Raw genomic sequence first — 19,590 nt, 5'->3', positions numbered from 1 at the left:
AACTCACTGCTGAACATCGATGATGGTTATAACCCTATATTCGCCAACATCACAATTTAATCCAGAGGGTGTGTGGAATTATATTATCAAACCAGTATATTTTGAACCAGTATATTTTTGAATAGGCTTTTAATTTCAGCTAATAACTTCACAAATATCAGGCCTTCCAACAGAGAAATAGAAGTCCACAACACACAGTTTCAGCCCTTGCACTGAAGAAAGAAGTATCTGCACCTTCGCAGTGTCTTCTGAATCAACTCTGTTACTCATCACATGCCTGAATGAATCCCAGTTGAGGCAGCGAAAGCTACTGTAGCTGCTTAGGAGGGACAGATAGAGGGACAGTGAAGTCTTCCAGGCACATGATGGGAATGCTTGTTTTCCTGATGCTTTGTGGCCCAAAGAAGGGTGGTACCTGGGCAGACCTTGGGCATCAGGATGGATCTTCTGGCTGTTTAAATTCTGGCAAACTTTCCTTGTTCTGGAATTAGGAAGAAACAACTGGACACAAATCTAGCCCTCTTCAGTGGTCACTGTGAATAGCTGAGTAGCATGTGCAGATGCTCTCCATAGCAGTCACAGTTTCAAGAGTTTGGTGTTCCAGGGCCAGTCACCAATGACTGGTCTGGAAGTGAAGGGTAGGAACTACTAATTTTGTTCACTGGTATCAAACCAAGCCCCTGAGACCCTCAAAAATACCTTGACAAAATTTGATTACTTTGCAGAAAGACTCCCAGGATGCAGCCTCTGTAGGCACACAATCCATCAGTTCCAGAACATCTCTATTTCTCTGACACAGCCAGACATTTGGAAACAGGCTGCAAAATTAGCTACACTGCCAAAACTGAATTATCCATAGTGCTTCTTCAGATCTCTGTTATTTGTGAGTGGTTTATAATTACTCTTCCCTCATGCCAACCTAACAAAAACTTTGGTAGCTGTTCCACTGAACTCAGCTCCCCTCACAAAAGCAAAGCTCAGGAGCAGCCATGGAAGAGAGAACACAGGGAAAAGTCAGCCTGGGGCTGCTTTACACAGCAGCTATTTTACACAGAGGGAAGTGAAGGAGAAGCAATAAAACACATAGGCTAGAAACTGGCAGAACACACTCTGATGCTAGTGTGTTTGGTGGCCCTCTCAGATGCCCTGGTAAATACACATGTATGTGCTCAGTTTGTCAGGCCTGCAGTGCATCTTTGTAACTAAGGAAAAGAAAGCCTTTTCTCCCCAGAAGTGAATCCCAGCTATAAAATAACAATATATTAGAAAGCGAGTGAAAACCTGCATGTGGGCTTCTCAAACAACCCCTTGAGAACTTACTTTAAAAGTGTCCAACATTATGACTATGAAGTTCTCCAGGCTGTTTTTCTTAAATGCACATTAGTTTGTGCTTATGAGACTTGCCTGGCTACTGGAGGTTCAGGTGTACCTGTCTTACAACAGTACCAAACAGACAGCAGAAATATTCTGTTAACAAGTCTCTACTGTTTTATTCTATTGTAGAAGGTGTTGTCATGAACCTTTATATGCAATAATCTGGAGCCCTAACAAGCAAGAATTAAAAGCATTACCAGTAGAGACATAAAATATCAACCTCTCTTACCCAGCTGCACTCATATGAAAAATATTCTGTTCTAATAAACAAGATAGTGGTATGTAAATAATTTTACAAGGCACCGAAGGTGAAAAAATATGTAATTTAGTTGGGCTCACACAGCTAGACAACAGCTATGTTATAGCAACATTATAATCTCCCCAAAGCATTATGGGATAACATGAAATCATTCTTCTGCAAGAGAAGGATAAATAACACTTTCATTAAAATATCTTCTCCTGTATTGGGCAGGTCAAACCAGTTAATAGTGTTAATGATCCAGACTCAGGAAAAGTAGACAGTTTAAGAACACCCAAAGAACAGGTGTCCCACTCAGAGTCTTCTATTTTTGGTTTGTTGTTTTTTGTGGTATTTTTTCCACGTAAGTTTCTTTTCACTGCAAGCTGCAGAGCCCTGCAGCTTGACTCTTCCTATGTTTCAATGAAGCCTTATCATATGCAAAGTCAAAGTCAGCAGTGTGAGGAATAAAGAACAGGAGAGCTCATAAGTGCTGCCAGTGTCCACACGAGCGTGACTGGACCGTCCGTGGCCCCGCGGCTGGGGTTCAACCGTGATGTAGCCATTAATGATGCGAATCCGAGGAGGAGGGTTGGTGGCACTGCAAGGCAAGAAAAGAATGTCAGTCCAGACTCAGCCCACAACTGCCTAGTAGCCACAGAGGAGGAGGTGTTCAGCCTCTGTGCCCTACTGTCAGTTTTCTGGGCTCCTAGGACTGGTCTCTCATAGTAGGACTATGTTTCCAAATGGCAGAGTGCTGCCTCATCCCTTCCTTACCCGTGTGGGCAGCTCCCACTTCAGCCCACGTGGATTAGGGTGCCCAGCTGAACTGCAAAGCAGTCTCAAGGGAGAGCAAGGAAGAGATTTAGGAGGCTGCACGCAGGTCCACTCAGTCAGCCTCCCCACTGTTTGCACACAATCAAGACAGCTGTATTCCTAGTGCCTTACAGCTACGCAGAAAATAAGTAGGAACCAAAAAAGCTTTGTTGCAGAGGAGTGTCACTGCAGTGACATTTGCTGAGCACAGCAGGAATAAGGCACCTGCTTTCAGCTGAGTCAAACCATCTTCCCCAGCCATGCTTCAATATGTGCATCTTAGCATGGACCAAACTAGTTACTGTACTGCATGTTCTCTTCAACAGGTCAGGAATTACAAGGGGATTGCATGACATGCTTTAAGGAGAGAAAGAGCCATTTCCAGAAAAGTATTCTTTGTCAGTGGGAAAAGATCACAACACCCCAGGGTAGCTCCCAGTGCTGAGGACTCTGAGGTGGTGATGAACAAGAAGTGAGCCAGAGCCTACATGATGCTGAACTCCCATTATGGCAACACATGATGGAGGAGAGAAATTTGTATGCTCCAGGCTGCTAATACCAACTGTCCTGAACTGAGGAAGCTCCCACACCATGGCAGATCAGGAGTCAAAAGGGTCAGATACCGCAAAGGTGTTGCTCTCTTTGGCAAAGCATAGAAAGCCATGCTTGACCTCACAGCTATGAGGCTGACATATACCCCAGGGTCTCATGGTGCTGTGTGAGCCAGAAGACAAATTTGGGCAAAATTAAAAGCAAATCTACCTGCCAAATAGAAAAGTAGAGTCATTTCTCCTCCACCCTCTCCCTTTGCTTGCTTTATTTTGGCCATATGCATTAAGCAAAAATGCTTTGATTACTTGAATTGAAGGCAGTTAGTACTTTTATTAAAACACTTACCCTTCTGTACCCAAAGGCCCCACAGAAGGTTTGAACAATAACTGAAGAGAAGCCAGCTGGCAGCACATCACAGCACCGCTGACAGCTGATGCATACAATCAAAGCAATGCTGCCAAGCCCACTGCAAAACTGTATGAAATCACTTGCACTGCGCTTTTCACATTGCCGGCCTCACAGAATGGCCCACGCAAAACTGGTAGGTTTACCTGTGCCTGGGCAGCCGGGGGGATGCGCAGCGCAAGGGCTGAGACTGCCGGTGGGACGAGCCCTGCACAACGTGCGAGCTTGCGCCGTTTCAGTGGTGACTTGTCGCGGCTGTGCCACGAGGTGGGGCTGTCAGCTCGGCCCACGGCTGACTAGGCAGACCGCAGCCGCACGGCAGGGACCGGAGAGGCGTCATCCCCCCTTCTTTACAGACACGGGTGGGGACCTTGCGTGGATGACAGCCACTTCTCACGACAAAAGCAAAAGAAGCATTTGGTGCTGTCATATTTAGTAGTAGTTTTTCGAGCTGTCATCAGCTTCGCTTTTACCTATTGCTTTGCAGTGGTTGCAATCCAGTATGTAGCCCTAATGTACCTCCAGCTTAGCCACAGTAGCACATCCTCCCAACTTCCCTCTTCTTCTGAAGGCACTGGTGCTGCAAGTGCAGCATATCTCACATCAGGATGCTCACTGACTTCCCTGAGCTTTATGAGAACAGCTGTGTGTGAAAAACTGCATGTGTCAGACTGCAGGCAGGATGGGAGCTTGGGATCATAAAGACTCCAGATCATCCCTTAGCATTTCAACTCAACAGACTGTCAACAGACACCCAAAACATAGTTCACAGACAGCTTTTGTGAACTGTAAAGTAAATGATACACTAAAAGATTAAATCAAATTTGATCAATATTTGCATTTATCAATATTTGGATTTGTTGTACTGGTGAGTCTTGAACTGCGTGTAGGTGCATGAAAACCGCCGTGTGCATTGTTCCCCTTTCTCTCCAAACTACTTACACTCAGGCTGGAAGGAGGAGCAGAGACAGGGAACAAAAATACTGTATTAGAGAAGAAGGTGAGTTTGGTCTAAAATGTCTGAATGCTTGGAAAAGAACAACAGCTGCTGCACCTGCTTGGAGCCAACCTGGGCAATGTATTACTCAAACCAGTGGTACAGCTGTGATTAGGCGACATAACAAAAGAGTCATAGGAGAACTCAGATACTCTCAGTGTCTTGGGGAGCAGGAAGAAATATTCTTCAGAGTCCAAAAAAAAAAAAGAAAAAAAAGAATGTAGAGGCTTAATTTCAAGTACTGCAGGCTCTTCATCATCACCCTGACCCATCTGGTAAATCACAGCTTCAAAAAATAAAATGCTTTCAACCCAAGTGTGGCAGAATCAGAGGGACAAAGTACAAAAGACAGCAGACTCAGGCCTGTGTATTATCTGACAGGAGGTCACCATTAAAGTACACCTTCAGCCACACGCCTATAGCTACTGTAGCTACTAAGGAACAAGTTGGTTGTTTTCTTTTTTTGCAAAGAGCATATATGGCAGATATGACATTTCCCACATATGCAGCAGCTCTTGGATAAAGGTCAAAGGCTTTGGTATGTACCATCTACCACTGAACACAGCCTTCTGTGATAAAAAGGACCACCATATGGTCACAATCCCTCAATTCCAAATGCAAAATGGTGCAGAAAAGGCTTCCATTTGTATTATGCCTAATTTTTCAGAAACCTAACCTAATGCAGAAGAAGCTATTTTGTTACTAAAAGTACAAACAGCCTTGAGTAAATATTTCAGCAAGAACCACAGTGAGGGAGACGGTCAGATCCAGCCTTCAGTATATATCTAGCCCTTGCAGAAGTTTGACATACTGGATTAAGCAATCTAAATAAAGTGCAGTTTGTATGCCAAACCCTCCTCCCTCCTCAGCCGTCAGCTACCTTTCCTCTAGGCGAACCCAGAGGTCGTTAAACTGTCTCAATCTTTGCTTCTTCTGCTGCTTCTTCTTCTTCTTTTTGTACTTCCTGTCTACCTTCTTCAGCACATCAATACTGTCAGGGAGCAGCAGGTGAGGCAGCTCTTCTTCCTCCTCCTCCTTCTGGGAATGCAGCGGCAGTGGGAGCTCCTGGGACACAACATAGGGACCATGTGCCAGCGATGATGATGAAAAGGCTAACAAGGTTTTGGCGGGTTTTCTGATGGAAGAGAGAAGGAACAAAGACAATATTCGAAAGTGTTTTTGAGGCAGAATCCTGGTAGAGATACCATCAAGGCACATATAAACCAAGTGTTTCTTCCTGACATTGGCTGGATGCTTATTTCTCGGCCTTGTATTCCTGCCCCATTGTCTTTGAGTCAATTTTCTGATCAAAATAGTTCTCTTTAATGAAAAAAGCTTTGGAAAAGAGGTAATCTGGAACTGAGAAAAGAATGCAGTCTGGCTCAGGCTGGAGTAACTTTTGAGAATAACCTTGCATATCTAGAAAGAACAAAGAAAGAAATCGCTCTTAGAGTCAGGGAAGGTCAAGACTAGACTCCTCTAGTCAGATGTACTGCAGAATAGAGACCAGATTATTCCTTTCAGTAATTCCAGCCCAGAGCCAACTAACTTGGGGAGCATGAGAAAGGTGCAGGGACAGGACAACTAAGGCACACTAGCTGAAGAAGCCAGTCCTAGATCAACAGCTCCTACTAGTGGAGAAGGTAAGTAATGAGCTAGTCTACAGACTTGCTCATGACTGCAGAAATGCATCTTTAAATTATGGTTTTTGAAGAAAATGCCTCAATACACCACTAAGCAACCCTTTGGGCCATGTAGCTGTGGCAATGTTCACCATTATCTCATCTTTCCTTTCATGAAGCTAGATGGACACAGTAGTGAACATGCAGCCTTTATAAAACATTGGGTGAGGAGGTATGTCTGACACATAAAAGACCAGAGGTCAACTCACTATTGTGGCACTGACTTCTAGTCTAAGTATTTACTGTCTCCATGCTGATATGCAAAAGGAGATAACGCTATTTTTGCTACTCAGGTGAGCAGAACAAGGAGTATGAAATGGTGGTTTTAAAGGGGTACATCAGTCAAGTTTGGAGGTCCACATGAAGGAGAGGAGGCTGAGCAATTGCAGCTCTCTCTCTGTTCACAATGCAGAAGTGAGCTTTGCACATGTATTAAGTAATAAGGAGTAGAAGTCAGGACTTTGGGTTTCTAGCTGCACAGATCCTGTATTAATTAGACTGGCAGCATTATCCAGATTTCAAAGCAGTTCCAGCAAGATACTGTTGTGAGCCTATGTGCATGCATGAACTCTCTCACAAGGCAAATCTTGAAAGCCCAAAGGACCACTGTCAAGCCCAGAAAAAGCTCTAAGGGCTATTCTTACCCAGTTTTGTGCAAAGGTGATGTATTGAAAAAATAATCAATTTGCTCCACCCTGATTACTCAAGCTCTGTTCCCTTATACTTGGAGCAAGCAACATCTCCTCATCTATGCTCCCAGGCAGGTAGGCTGCAGTCTCTTATCCACTCCTGGCACAGTACAAATATCTTACTGATCTTTATGGCTACTTCATGAAGAGAAGAGATGCAGGAGTCTTCTGTAACAAGACAGAATTGGAGACTGTCTTGGGTTGAAATTCAGAGGCAACGGAGAGGTAACAGAAAAGAGGACCACACAGCGCTGTGCAGAAACTTGATTTCTATCAGTGAAATCTTCCCTGAACCACAGCACACTTCCTTTCTCCCTTGCAATGGCATAGAAACGAGGAAGTTGAGAAAGAGGCATATTTCATTGAGGCTGCAGTTTTCAAGCTAGCCCATCACTGTGGGCCTATCTCTTTGGTGGAGAATAAAGAGGGTCCCACCTGAAGAAAAAAAGAAGTTGTAGACTGGAATATGAGGGAGAGTAGATGGAAAATGAAGAGGATTTTATCTTATTTCCTTCAGGGAAAATCACAGGTTGATCATGCAGTACACTTTATGTGACAGAGACTGGCACAGAATGGGTCTTGGGCTATCGATCTCTTTCAAAATCCTTGTGATTCTCACTCTCACTATCATCTCTGAAGTGTCATGACCCTTTGGCTCTCCTCCACAACATCTTCACATCATCCACTCTTTAACTGCCTTACACAGTGACTACCCTGCCTGTTGTCTCCAGTGACCTGATTTTTCTGAAAGTCCTCTGCTTATGTTTCCCTTTTCCTCAATTTCTCTTCATTGTGCCTCTTCCTTAACTGTGAAAGTCACTGAATGGTCACCAGCCCTCCTCTGTAGATTAGACTGCCTTGCTGCCTGCAGCCTCCCCTAGCAAACCCATGGCCATATCATGCTGGAGCTCAACAATGCCAAAGGCACAACCAAGATTATCTCCAATTTGCATGGCCAGTCCTTTATTCTGACTCCTGCAACCTCAAAACACTATTAATAACAGACACTCATATGCATAACCTCCTTTGGAACACTTCCTGCAGGCAATTCTTCCAGGGACTGACAGTGAAAGGCACACAGATGCAAAAGCACATCCTTCGTCCTCAAGGCCAATTCCCTCTCCCAGCACAGCAGCTAAGGGAGGAGCCAGGAAGCACCTTAATTACAACTGTGATTATGTGATGAATATTTTATAACATATATATGCATTCTAAAATCAGGAACAACAGTTAAAGCTCAAAATAAGACAGTAGGAGCTTGATTGAACTTGTGGCACTATTTATAAACTGTCGTCTGCGCTACTGCATGGCTGAGCACTTATTTTGCCTTCCTTGCTTTGGTGACACCACAAAGAAAAGGCCCTCAAACTCCACAAGGCACTACTAGCACTCATCCCCTTCCCATGATATGGGCAGAACACTTTAGGCTGTCATACCTGCAGGTGGAATTGTATGACTGCACCAACAGTTTTCCTGTTACAGAAAAATATGCATAATGATTCCTCATCTTTCTGCGTTCACAGATGCACAAGATACCTCACAAGGGTCTTTGGTTTTAGCCAGAGTACATGAAACTGCAGACTGTGCTGCTATTGCACAATATCATGCTGCAGGGAAGGGAAACAACTGCAGACTTCTTCATACTCTTGTTTTAGGACTGCTCAGCTACTGTGACAGTAAAACAGCCACTTGAATGTTCTCAGTTCAACCACTTCCAGTTATTTCCTCTCTGAACTTTGTCCTGTTAAATAGTAGACAGGCACTGACTGGACTGAGTGCAGCACCACTACCTAGGATATAGTTTTATTGACACAGACTGGCCTGGTATTTGTTCCTACAACAAGCCCAGTATAGCAATCAAGTGAAACCCATCATCCAAACCCCAAGACTCAGACATAGTCTTCTCTACAGGTTTTCCCTCACCTCAAAGGCTTTTCTCATTTAAAATTCACATTTTTCTTGAAACTTGTTTTATATTTTTAGATCTCTTTTCAAATAATCCAGAAATGTAAATGCCTTTCCCCAAAGAAAACACTAAACTGCCATCTTATTTAACTTTTTCACTCAGCTTTAAAAGACTTCAGGAAAGATGTTCTGCCCAGTAGCCCTAATGAAATGTTCGAGATGCAACCAATATCAGACTGTGGGTTTTCAAGGCACAAGAGTCACTGGCCTAACAATGAACATCCATGATGTGGTCAGAAAACTGGGTGCTAAACCAGCAGTGCCAAACTACTCTGAGTAGTTGACACCTGCCTCCCTGATGAGTGAGATCCAGCCCTCCTTTCCACAGTTGTTTGCTCTTGACTTCCTTACAGCTATACCTTTACAGAGCAGGTTTTCTTTATTCTGAAGTACATCTTAATCTATCTTCCTTTATGCTTTAAGAAGCTGCGATGGCTATTTTTAGGAATACCTAAGCTATGAATGTTCTGGGGGATAAAAAACACTATCACAACAGTTTCAGTGCAGTCAGTTTTTTTATTATCATATAAAAACTGTTACACTGGATTGTCTAAAGTGACTTAAGTGTTAAGGACAATGAAGTCTTGTGCTTAAGCATAGGGAGTTTCACCATGTCAAACTACCTGCCCATCGGTGGCAACAGTGTTAGGAGTTGCATTCATGTGCTCCTGAGGATGAGTCTTGGCTCAGTTTGTTTCAGTACACAGAAAGTTAATGATGTATGTTCATGTCAAGAATCATATCAAAACATGACTTGCCAGAGTTTGAATCTCCGGGTCTGAAAAAAGCAGCAAACATGGTACAAAGAGAAAGGTGAAGCAACCAGAGTATGAGAAAAACATCTGTTATTATTTTGTACCACAGAATAAGAACTCTGCACAAAGGGTGATCATCCTACCTGAAAGCCCCATATCAGAAATGTGGGTGAGATGTAACAGATGAAGATGTAAGGGATGGAGATGTAAGCAGGTGTAAGTGATGAAGATGTAAGGGATAGAGATATAAGCAGTGACGGATACCCTGCCTGATTCCTGACAAAGAGGATAAAAGGGGAAAAGTACCATATCTGGGATAAAACCTTGTTTTCACTGTAGTCTTTTAGCAGTGAATATGAGAAAGAGCGGCAATATCCAGAGACACAAGGACATGTGTTTGGCAAGAGTCTGTAGAAGGGGGAGACAAGGACTGCAGACCCTAGGATGGTGGCAAGAAGTCCAGGAAGCGGTAATTCAGGAGTACATGTAATTCTCAGCAGAGCATGGAGGAGATTATTTAGCATTCTGTAGTTAATGAAACCATGGAGATGGATAAAGGCACCCAGTGAGAGACAGAAAGAGAAAGGGTGTATCCCAAAGGACAGCTGCAAGATGAACCAGAACAGCAAGTAGCTTGGCTTAAAAATGCAGAAGAGAGCAGGGGACATGAGAGCAATCAGTCACAGGGACAGCTTGCAAAGAGGCTGGGTTGGACTCTGGTCAGTTAAATTCCAGGCTGAGATAAACCAGAAAGAATCAAAAATAGCACTGTAAAATAATGGAAGTGTTAAAATGCAGGGCAGTCGAACACTTAAAAGGAAGGAAGGAGGAGGCTGGCACCCTATACGGTATAAGACACCAACCAGATATGACAAACCAAACATGCATACTCTATGGTTGCCTTTCTAAGAGTTAAAAACTAACAGGGGAAAAATATTTTTATTTTACCAATATTATTTTATGAATAAACCCCAACATAACAATATATAAACCAACAAACCAACAAAAAAAAATTCTACAAAAAACCCCACCAAAAAACAAACCCAAAACAAATAAAATCCTGTTTCCAAACTGCCTCATGGAAGAGAAAAGCAAACTGCTGGGGAGGAGAGACAGAGCCCAGCTCATTGTTAGGGATAGTTCCAGCTGCCATTACCTCTTCACGATTGTTTACCCACCCACCCAATGGCTGCTCACTAGATAAAAGCATGCATTACTTGTTGATGGCTTGTCCAGCTGGAGTGTGTTCTACCTCGTACCCTTCTCTCCTCAAAACATCAATCACTGTGTTGTTGCCCATGAAGTGACCTGCATTTAAGAGAAAAATGACATCAGAACTCAATGAGCACAGGGAAAGAGAGAGAAGAACGACAAAGTCCTTCCTCATCATTGGAGGCGTGCTACACTCAGAGCAGGTAGTGTTTTATCACTCGCCACCAACATGCACCAGAAACACAAGATCTCTAACAAATGATTGCTTAGCTTGCTCAAGGTCACTTCAGTTACCACATTCTGCCTCTCTAAATGCAGATATGACTAAAAATACTCTGGTCCCACAGGTTGTTGAATTATCTGGCCATTCTCAATTCCTTGGGGCAACAAGAAATGAAGTTGAGAGGCATCTGTTCAGGAGCAGCACCGAGTCTACAACTGGTAGTGGTGCAAACCAGTTCAGAATCTGACCACAGTGCAGGCATCATTTTAACATACTCTGGCATCATAAATGCACTGAGATGTCAGTCAACATCATTTAACAATTTTTAAGTTATTAAGAATCATCCAAATGCAGAGATTGGAAAACAACTCTGAAAGCCAGTGACTCAAATCAACCCCTTTCATTCCCTTACATAAGCCATCAGGGACAGAAACGCCACTTCAGTTGTGTTAACAACATTTTTGAGTGGACTTAACCTAGCTTATATCTGCCCAGATTCTCTGATTTATGTCTCTGCTACATTTTCAGAAAGATGTGGTGGCTGCTCAGCCCATAGTTCAGTAGCATTTACTCAAAGGATGCAGGAGTTATTCCTGGAGGACAGTATCCTTTGCACAGTGATCTGCATGCTCACTGACTTTCACCATCATCCTAACACCTTATTAAACAAGGCTGCTGAGAAGCAGATGGACAACAGAGGCCTTGTACACTTCCTCATAGATTTAGCTTTCTTGAAAACATTTGTTCATTAAACAGCCTAAATTAATTAAAATTAGGCTTTGAGAATTTGTCTTGTTAGAGAGCTCCCTTGCTTCTCTAGATGTAAGCGGTTCTAAAACTGACAAAAAACTTCAGAAAAAGACTTGTTTTCTGTTAATATTCTTCATAAGTACATGCAATAAGAACACCAGAATGATCCAAGTAGCAAGGAGATAGAAAGGGAAGTCCAACAGTGATGAGATTAAAGGGGACTATACCAAACAGATTTATGATTTTTCACTCCAAAATGGATTCAATGAATTGGAGCACAAATTTCCAGTTTCCCATGCCATAACACCAAGGGTTTATGAACTACCAGCTTAAAGCATCACAGTTGGATGGTGTTATTTGAGCACAGACTCTTATCAAGATGAAGGTTCCCTGAGATCCTAAGAATGTGAACAATCCAGCTCAAATGAAACTTTCAACCAAACACTGCAATGCATGCTCACTGAGTACCATATTTTCTCACTCAGTAACTGATTTTCCTGCAGCTCCTCAGCCTTTTTGCTTTCAGAAAGAGTAAAGCTAACATGCCATTATGTGGGCCTAACTTAATACAGCTGATATCTGTTTTTTGCCAATGGCTCAGGCCCTGGTCAGTTAACTGAGAATTAGCTCATATCAGCAAAAACATCAGATGCATTAGGGAACAGGAATGACTGTAATTAAACATTTTAACTGAGTAAAATTAGCCACTGGAAGGCCAACAGAAGGTATATAAGACATCAGACCCTATATACTTATCTCACACCTTTTACAAAGAGAAAATGTATGTGCAAAGGGAATGGGGATTCACTCTTCCTTCCCTGCTTCTAGACAGTAGAGTAAGGGGTGATTCCCAAAGGTGATCCAACCCTTGTAAACAAGGATGAGGTAAGACAGCTCAGCCATTTCTAAAAGTGTATCTCTATTAATGAGGATAGGGGCAGTGCATATAGCAAGCTCAGACTAGGTATCTGTCCTATGCGAGCAATGTTGGATGAGCTCAGTGCCACCCTCAGCAATGAAAAGTCAGCTCAGTGCCACCCTCAGCAGTGAAAAGTCAGGGCTCTGAACTAATAGTTTCCTAATCCAAGACTTTCAGGAGGAAAGGAACAAGACAAAGATAAGCAATCTGTATGGCAAAATAATTTTCTTCATGGCAGATTAAAGAGCTTACAGTCTCACACATTTCAAGAGTGAGCTACTGAATAGCTGCTCACATCACATTACCAAACATACTACCTCCCATCAATTTTCAGTTATGCTTGCTCAGAGCAGTGATTTAGACTGGTGTGTGGGAAATTACTGTAGCACATGGATGAATCCCATTTTAATCAGTCAGCCTGCTTGAGTGATTTCCTGAAGCTGGGCCTTAATCTTTTTAACTTGATGGAGTGATAAGAATACCTTTTATATCACAATCACGTGCACAGGCTTTTACAGGAAGCCTTTGCTCACTGTTGCCAATGCAACAAGTTATGTCTGCATTGGAAAGAAAAATGATGTGCTAATACTCCGCAAAAGAGAACAGAACAAATGAATAGATAAGTGTGAAACAGATGCGTACAAATACAAACAGGTATGTGATACTAGATTGTTCAGAAGACATGACCAACCAGGAACTGCTCAGGCTAGGTATATAAAAGGAAGAGATGTCAGTGCTTGCTATACAAAAGGTACATCCTGTGTGCTTGTGAGACAGAGCTGGTTCGGGGCTCAGAGGACCTGCAGGCTCAACCTGAGCTAGGTGCAAAATGAAAAAAAAGAAAGAAGGGAGACAGTTTGAGGTACAGGACCCCACCAGGAGCCTCTCTAGAGTCAGCACTTCTGCCACTTTCCTGGGAAATGCTACTGAAAGAGCCTGGTGGTATGTGAGAGACCAGATCATCAACAGCAACTGTGAGAAACATAAGATTCACTCTTCAAGGTTTAAGATTAAGCAACTATCCTGCAAGGAAGACTTAGCCCAAAGTCACATGACAGGGAGTAGGCCTCTTTCACCTGTTTTGTACTTTGGCCTAACACACTTGAATGCCCCCCAAAAGAAAAGCCCTGGGCCCTGTCCCATCAGAAAGCCTGCTCTTTTCTTTCTGTACACAGCCCTGAATTATCTTCACACCACTAGGTGAAGAGATGTCTCTGCAAGGTCAATTTACTCTGGTAGGGGGTGGAGAGTGATGAATCTCTATTCTTCTGTGTTCAAGCTCAAAGAGAAACTAAGAAGCTGTTGTGTGCACCAGCTCAGCCATGCACCCTACTGGAGAGTAAATAAGAACCCAGCCTTTAATCTGCACTGAAAGGAGATGGCATGCAGGGACCGCAACAGGCAATATGCTCAAACAACAATGCTGTTTGACTAATGTGCACTTGTAGACTAGTCTACACATTTGGAAATGCATTGACAGCTCCTGACCTTCCTCAGCAGCAGTACTCAATCCTGCAGAATACAGGCTACTACTGTTGCCATAAAATCCATGTCCCCTGCTTGCAGCTTTTGTTGCCAGTGCACACAGAGGCATTCTTACCTAGGCATTTTCTCTGCTAGGACTGTGGGTTTCAGTAGAGGCTCCTGAATTTGAGCCATCATGAGGCTGAAAATTTTCTGCATCTAGTGAAATGGATAAGGAAATGATGCTTAACAGAAGTTCTGCTTCCGGTCCTGATTTATTTTTTTTTTATATAAAGGAAGATTGTTAAGACTGTGGAAAACTGTTACTCTCTGAATTTCAGCAAAATCCACAGTTTCAAGCTGACACACAAATTGTCTTGGCCTTCTCTTTAGAGTCATTTAAAAAGAAACTCACAAGCCCACATAATTCTTCATGTCTGCTGTGTTTTCCTTAGTAGAAAAATGGCATTTCCTATCTGCCTCAGAAACACGCCAGGACCTCATTACCTACAAATATCCCAAGACAATGAATCACTGGACATACGCGTGAAGAAACAAAATGTTAGCAAACCTGATCTGGAGTGCTGACCTAAAAGAAGTGGTGGGAACAGCTACAGCACATGATCCTAATAGTGCAAAATGGCACAAATAATTCTAGCCTCAGGGGAGATCAGAAAGCAGGATGTTTATCTCTGGCTGGGCAGGGAGTGTTCAGGACTTCTGGTGCCAGAGACTCTATGGGTCACTGAAAAAAAATTTTTCAAGAATGTTTTAGAGATACAGAACTTACAATTACTCAGAAAATTCCTGGAAATGCCCATGGCAATGGTCATCTGCTATAATTTTTTTTGATTGCTTCCAAGTATTATACAAATAAATTCATATAACATGCTCCAGAAAGTGAATATGACACCCATAGGTGGCTGGATTAGAGTTACTGGCCTGTAACAAAGCCATGACATGAGGCAGTTTATTATGCTACCCATGAAAAAAAAAACCCATGAATAAAAATAGAGAAACTTCAGCAAAAATTATCACTTAACCGTGAGGCACAAAGGACAGTTCATCCCCTTCTATGTGCCTCCCATGGCTGGGTTCTTATGCTGCTCTTTCAGTAATCGAAGTATTCTTCAATAGCAGTCTGTGAGCCCAATAAACTCATGGAGAAGTCTTCAAAACTGCCAGTGCTCCCTAAAAGAATGCAAATGCAAGCACAGGAGAATTCCTGATCGTCTGGAGAGCAGGGACATGCATGGCTCAAGTGAGTTCCACAGGTATCTGCAGTGAAAAACTGAAAGTTCGGTGTGTGGAAGATCCAGCCAATGATCTAGAGAATGCAGTGTACTGTCTCAAACAATTTCACTGGATGGAAACCAAACTGCAAAAGAGACATCCTATTCCTCCTACAGGTCCAGATCACTTTAGGGTTCATCAGTCCATGAGGTGGACAAAGACTTCATATTGACATCAGGTGCCTGATGAAGCTGAGTTCCTGGAAAACACAGCTCTTGGGACACAATGACTAAGAATGGAGACACTGAAAATACTCTTACAGTACTCCAACGCACAGTGTCCCCACAGGCAAGAACTCTTGCAGAGGAATATTCTTCATCCCACTCCATGATCTCTTACTCTCTGAAAGGAACTGAAAGGAGTGAAATACAAGCAAACCTGAAGAAAGAAACGGATGCTTCTCCTAATCCCCAAATCTCTACTTAGTTTAACCTTTTGGCACAAGGCTAGGAGACAGCTCATGCTCTGTGATATTAAGTGGCAGGCAAAGTCATTTTTCACATATATTACAAAGTGACCTCACCCTGCTCTCATATGGAGAGCAGAGAAAGATAACCCTAACCATATCTTACTGGTGAAATTTGGCAAGCCACATTGGAGGCAGTCATACTATAGCAAGCACATAGGTAGCCCTCAGCTTTATGTAACCAAGATATTACCAAACCCTGTTTACAAAAGATCCTCTGCAAAATGGCAGAGAAATTCCTATATGATCTGGCCACACCAGCAGTGGCAACATTCCTACCTGAGCACCCTTGAAGAAACCTATACTTGGTGATTTCATTTGAAATTCAGGGGCAAATGTCATGACTTTGCCTCACACATTCACACAGGTATACTTTTAAAGTGCATGTTGGGATGTAGAACATGGAGTCATTTTACTCAGTAAGGTTATGAAAGGAAAAAAGGGTAGACAAAATATTTAGAATTACTCAAAGAAAGAGAAGCAAAGTGGGTGATGCAATCAACTAAGTTGCAGATTAGCTGCCTTTAGATGCCTGCTTTCTGTACACACTGTTTAAGAGGAAGATACTGCTTTCAAACATGAGCACCAGGCACTCATGTGGGGTGTGCTCACACTTCTCCCAGAATGAGAGAGAGGAAGTCTTGTGGAGTTACACTAGACAATCTAAACAACATACGGAAAACAAGGGTAATTGATAAGGCAGCTACATTTTGCAATTTGCCACTGAAATTAAAACAATTTCTCAAGCAGGAAATGCTTAACACTAAATCTAATATAAATCTTGCTTTTAACAGTATTTCCATATCAGGAAAAGCTAAGGTACCAGAACACAAACTAAAAGACCAAGAGCATAGTCCCAGGAGTTCCTATTTTTACCTTTGGACAAAGTCAAACCTCCTGATAATGACAAATTAAAGCCAGAAAAATATTTCCCACTGATTATAAGGCCAAGTTTATAGCAGCTACAATAAGGGAAAATTTTACAACCCCATTTTGTAAAAAGTGAGTTACAACAGTTTCTGTTCAGCCAGCATTAGCCACTGGGGCTCCATCTGCACTGGCATTTACTGAGTTTTCCACTGTTAAAGCTCGTTTGGGAAGGCAACCCTCAGGTAAGTGACTATACTAGAAGCCAGTGTTATGTTAGCAATAAGGGAAGAAAATCACCAATGCTATGTTTGAGCTGCAGGATTCACAGCCACCTCTGCCACTGGACCTGCTCTCATTCCACACCACTGCTTCTTTTCCAAAGGCGTTAAGGACTTGAAATCCCACTAGCTTTGAGCATTTTACAAGATCAAAGTTTTCCTACTGTAGCTGCCCACTAATGGTAGCAGTGAGTTAACCCCAGCATTGATAACAAGCTGATGATTACCAAACTGTCAGTACCTGAGCAGAAACAGCACACAGTTGTTTTACCTGGCTGATATTGGCATTTGCATTAATATGATGGAACAGAAGTTTCTGCCACTAATAGAGGAATGCAAAGCTTTGCTCATTTCATGTGTCAGAGATGTCAGAAGGAGTTCCCTTCATGTGAACCCTGGGGCTCTGGATGTGGGTCCTGCCTCCACACAACATTATCTATCCCCTTCAGGGGTTGTTGTCCTAATAAACCCTGTCATTAGCATTCTGCAGACTCAAAGAGGCTACTAAGGAAAACAGTCTCAAAGCTGCTGGGTTGTATTGGGCATTCTCAAATTACAGAGGTACAGGCACACCTTCAGGGACTCAGCCTTTCCTCCCACCCAAAGAGACAAAAATGATGCTGCATTCCAGAGACAGAAGAAGCAAGTGGGCAATCAGCAAGCCTTTTGTGTCCAAGGGAGAAGCAAACTGGCCTCACAAAACTCATTTAATCTGTTCTATCATTATGTTATCTTCCTGCCCCCTTCCTCCACGGCCCCCTTTTTGTCCACTTCTAGGATCTGTCAAGATTCAGCTCCTTGTGGATTTTTTATTAGCTTCCTCATTACACTTTTCAAATCCTTTACACAAGGCATATATAAATTTATGTTCCCTGTGTAGATCCACATCTTCAGTCCTAAATGTACTGATGGCAGGGACAAAGTTTCCGTGCTGGGCTCTGAATTCCTGCTGAATGTCAACAATAAACTATTATCTCATTTATTTGGCCAGCTTTCGTATTCCCATAGGAGGATTTTATTTGGTTTTGTTCTACAGGTGTAAACATCTACAGAAGATAACAGAGACATCCTGGGCTTAGCACTATTGATTATTTTTACAAACACTGGTCCTTTCTCCAATCTGTTTCAAAGATAATAAATTCTGTGACTCTTGCATAATTTCCATCACAAAATGCCAGATGTAACAGCACATTTCAAGCAGTAACACTGAACAGCTCTGCGTGGAAACAGCACCACCTAACACATCGTTCAGGACAGAGACTCAGAGATTCAGCAGCACAATTCCAGTTTTTCCTTTTTTTTTTTTTTAATGTAGGGAGCAAGAGAAAAGGCATCAGACATGCCTGTGGATCCAATGCATTTGGCACATAAGGCTGACACATAAGCGACCAGTCTCTCAGAACCCAAAGACTACCTCAAAACCTACAAAAGTTGGAGGAAGCCATGTGGAGGACTACAGTAGAATCTGGGATAACCATAGGTGTTCCCTCTTTTCTTTGTCCAGGTGGGTAAGATGATAGGTTACACACTCATCTTCAACCCAGACAGGGTCAATTATGCTTCTGTTTGGATATCCAAGTTCTTTTTCTGCATGTTTTTGGATCACACATCAAACAGCTGAGAGTTAATTTTAGTTTAGTGAGTATCAGTTGACTCAGCTGCTGGGAGGACAACAGTGAAGCTCTGGTACTCTTAGCTGGATTGCTAATTTGGATATTGGTTCATTAGTCTGTTCATAACATTCCTTCTTGAAAGTCTTGTGAGGGGCAGGCAGGTAAAGACAGGAAAAAAAAAGCCAAACTGTCCCTGGAGGTTTGAACCCATATAGTATGAGTAATGCTAAATAAACACATTCATTGTTTTCTTGAGTAATTAGAAGAAATGGTAGCTGAAGAAGTTTTCACCATCATCTTACTTTTCTTACTGTTAATGATGGCTTGCCAACATCTACTATACTTGAAAGTTTCAGGACAATTTTTTTTTTCAGCATCAGCAAAGCAAAAAAAAAAAACCAAAAACCTCTGAGAGAAAAAGGAATTTGCTAGTGTTTATAAGATTAAGAGGACCAGCTTCTAAAGTTGTCATACCAACCAGTGTCTCGATGAATTCAGTCATTTCATCCACAGGGATATAAGGCATATTAAATCCCTTTGTACTTCTTATTCCTGAGCTGGCTCTTCTGAAGTTTGTCAGCTGTTCAAAGAGGTCAAGGAGACTGAAGGGAATTTTAACTTGTCTCCTAGAAACTCTGGCTTTACCTGAGGCCTTGTATGTCATAATAAAGTCAGTCTCTCATGCCACTAAGTATTCTTCCTCTTCCACAAAAAAACCCACGCTTTTTCCCCCCTCTCTCTTATTCTTTATTCTTATTATTTATTTATTCTTATTTATTCTTATTTATTCTTTTCTTATTCTTTATCCACTTCAATAAAAAGTAAGCTAAAGCAAACAAGCCATGCTCATCCTGGAATAAAAGTGACCATATAGAAGCAAAGCAAACTGGAGTTGAATCTGCTGAAAAACATCAAGGGAAACAACGAAGTTTCTACTGATACGTATAAAATGTAGACTAGATAAATGTCATCCCAGTGCTGAAACGGCAGAAGACCTGAAAACAAAGAATACAGAAAAGGCCAAGGTAA

The 19,590-nt window shown here is 42.3% G+C and overlaps 1 protein-coding gene across 2 annotated transcripts in view; it reads right to left on the bottom strand.

Annotated features, from left to right (window-relative positions):
* Nucleotides 1-1,547: 1,547 nt before the first annotated feature.
* Nucleotides 1,548-19,590, bottom strand: part of LOC101878429 (metalloprotease TIKI1) — a 78,474-nt gene continuing 60,431 nt past the window's right edge. The window contains exons 5-8 of one of the 2 annotated variants that reach the window (XM_031054349.2): nucleotides 10,691-10,781; nucleotides 6,051-6,053; nucleotides 5,263-5,517; nucleotides 1,548-2,213 (exon numbers count right to left, since the gene is read on the bottom strand). In XM_031054349.2, the coding sequence (XP_030910209.1) occupies nucleotides 2,033-2,213; nucleotides 5,263-5,517; nucleotides 6,051-6,053; nucleotides 10,691-10,781 (530 nt within the window). In that variant the 3' untranslated portion in view covers nucleotides 1,548-2,032. The remainder of the gene's footprint in view (nucleotides 2,214-5,262; nucleotides 5,518-6,050; nucleotides 6,054-10,690; nucleotides 10,782-19,590) is intronic. The other variant, XM_005155053.3, reaches the window with a different exon arrangement.

This window comes from Melopsittacus undulatus, chromosome Z (assembly GCF_012275295.1).
Source record: "Melopsittacus undulatus isolate bMelUnd1 chromosome Z, bMelUnd1.mat.Z, whole genome shotgun sequence".
In the NCBI taxonomy this organism is placed as follows: domain Eukaryota; kingdom Metazoa; phylum Chordata; class Aves; order Psittaciformes; family Psittaculidae; genus Melopsittacus; species Melopsittacus undulatus.
The sequence above is the reverse complement of the archived record's forward strand: the minus strand, read 5'-3'. Positions and strand labels throughout refer to the sequence as shown.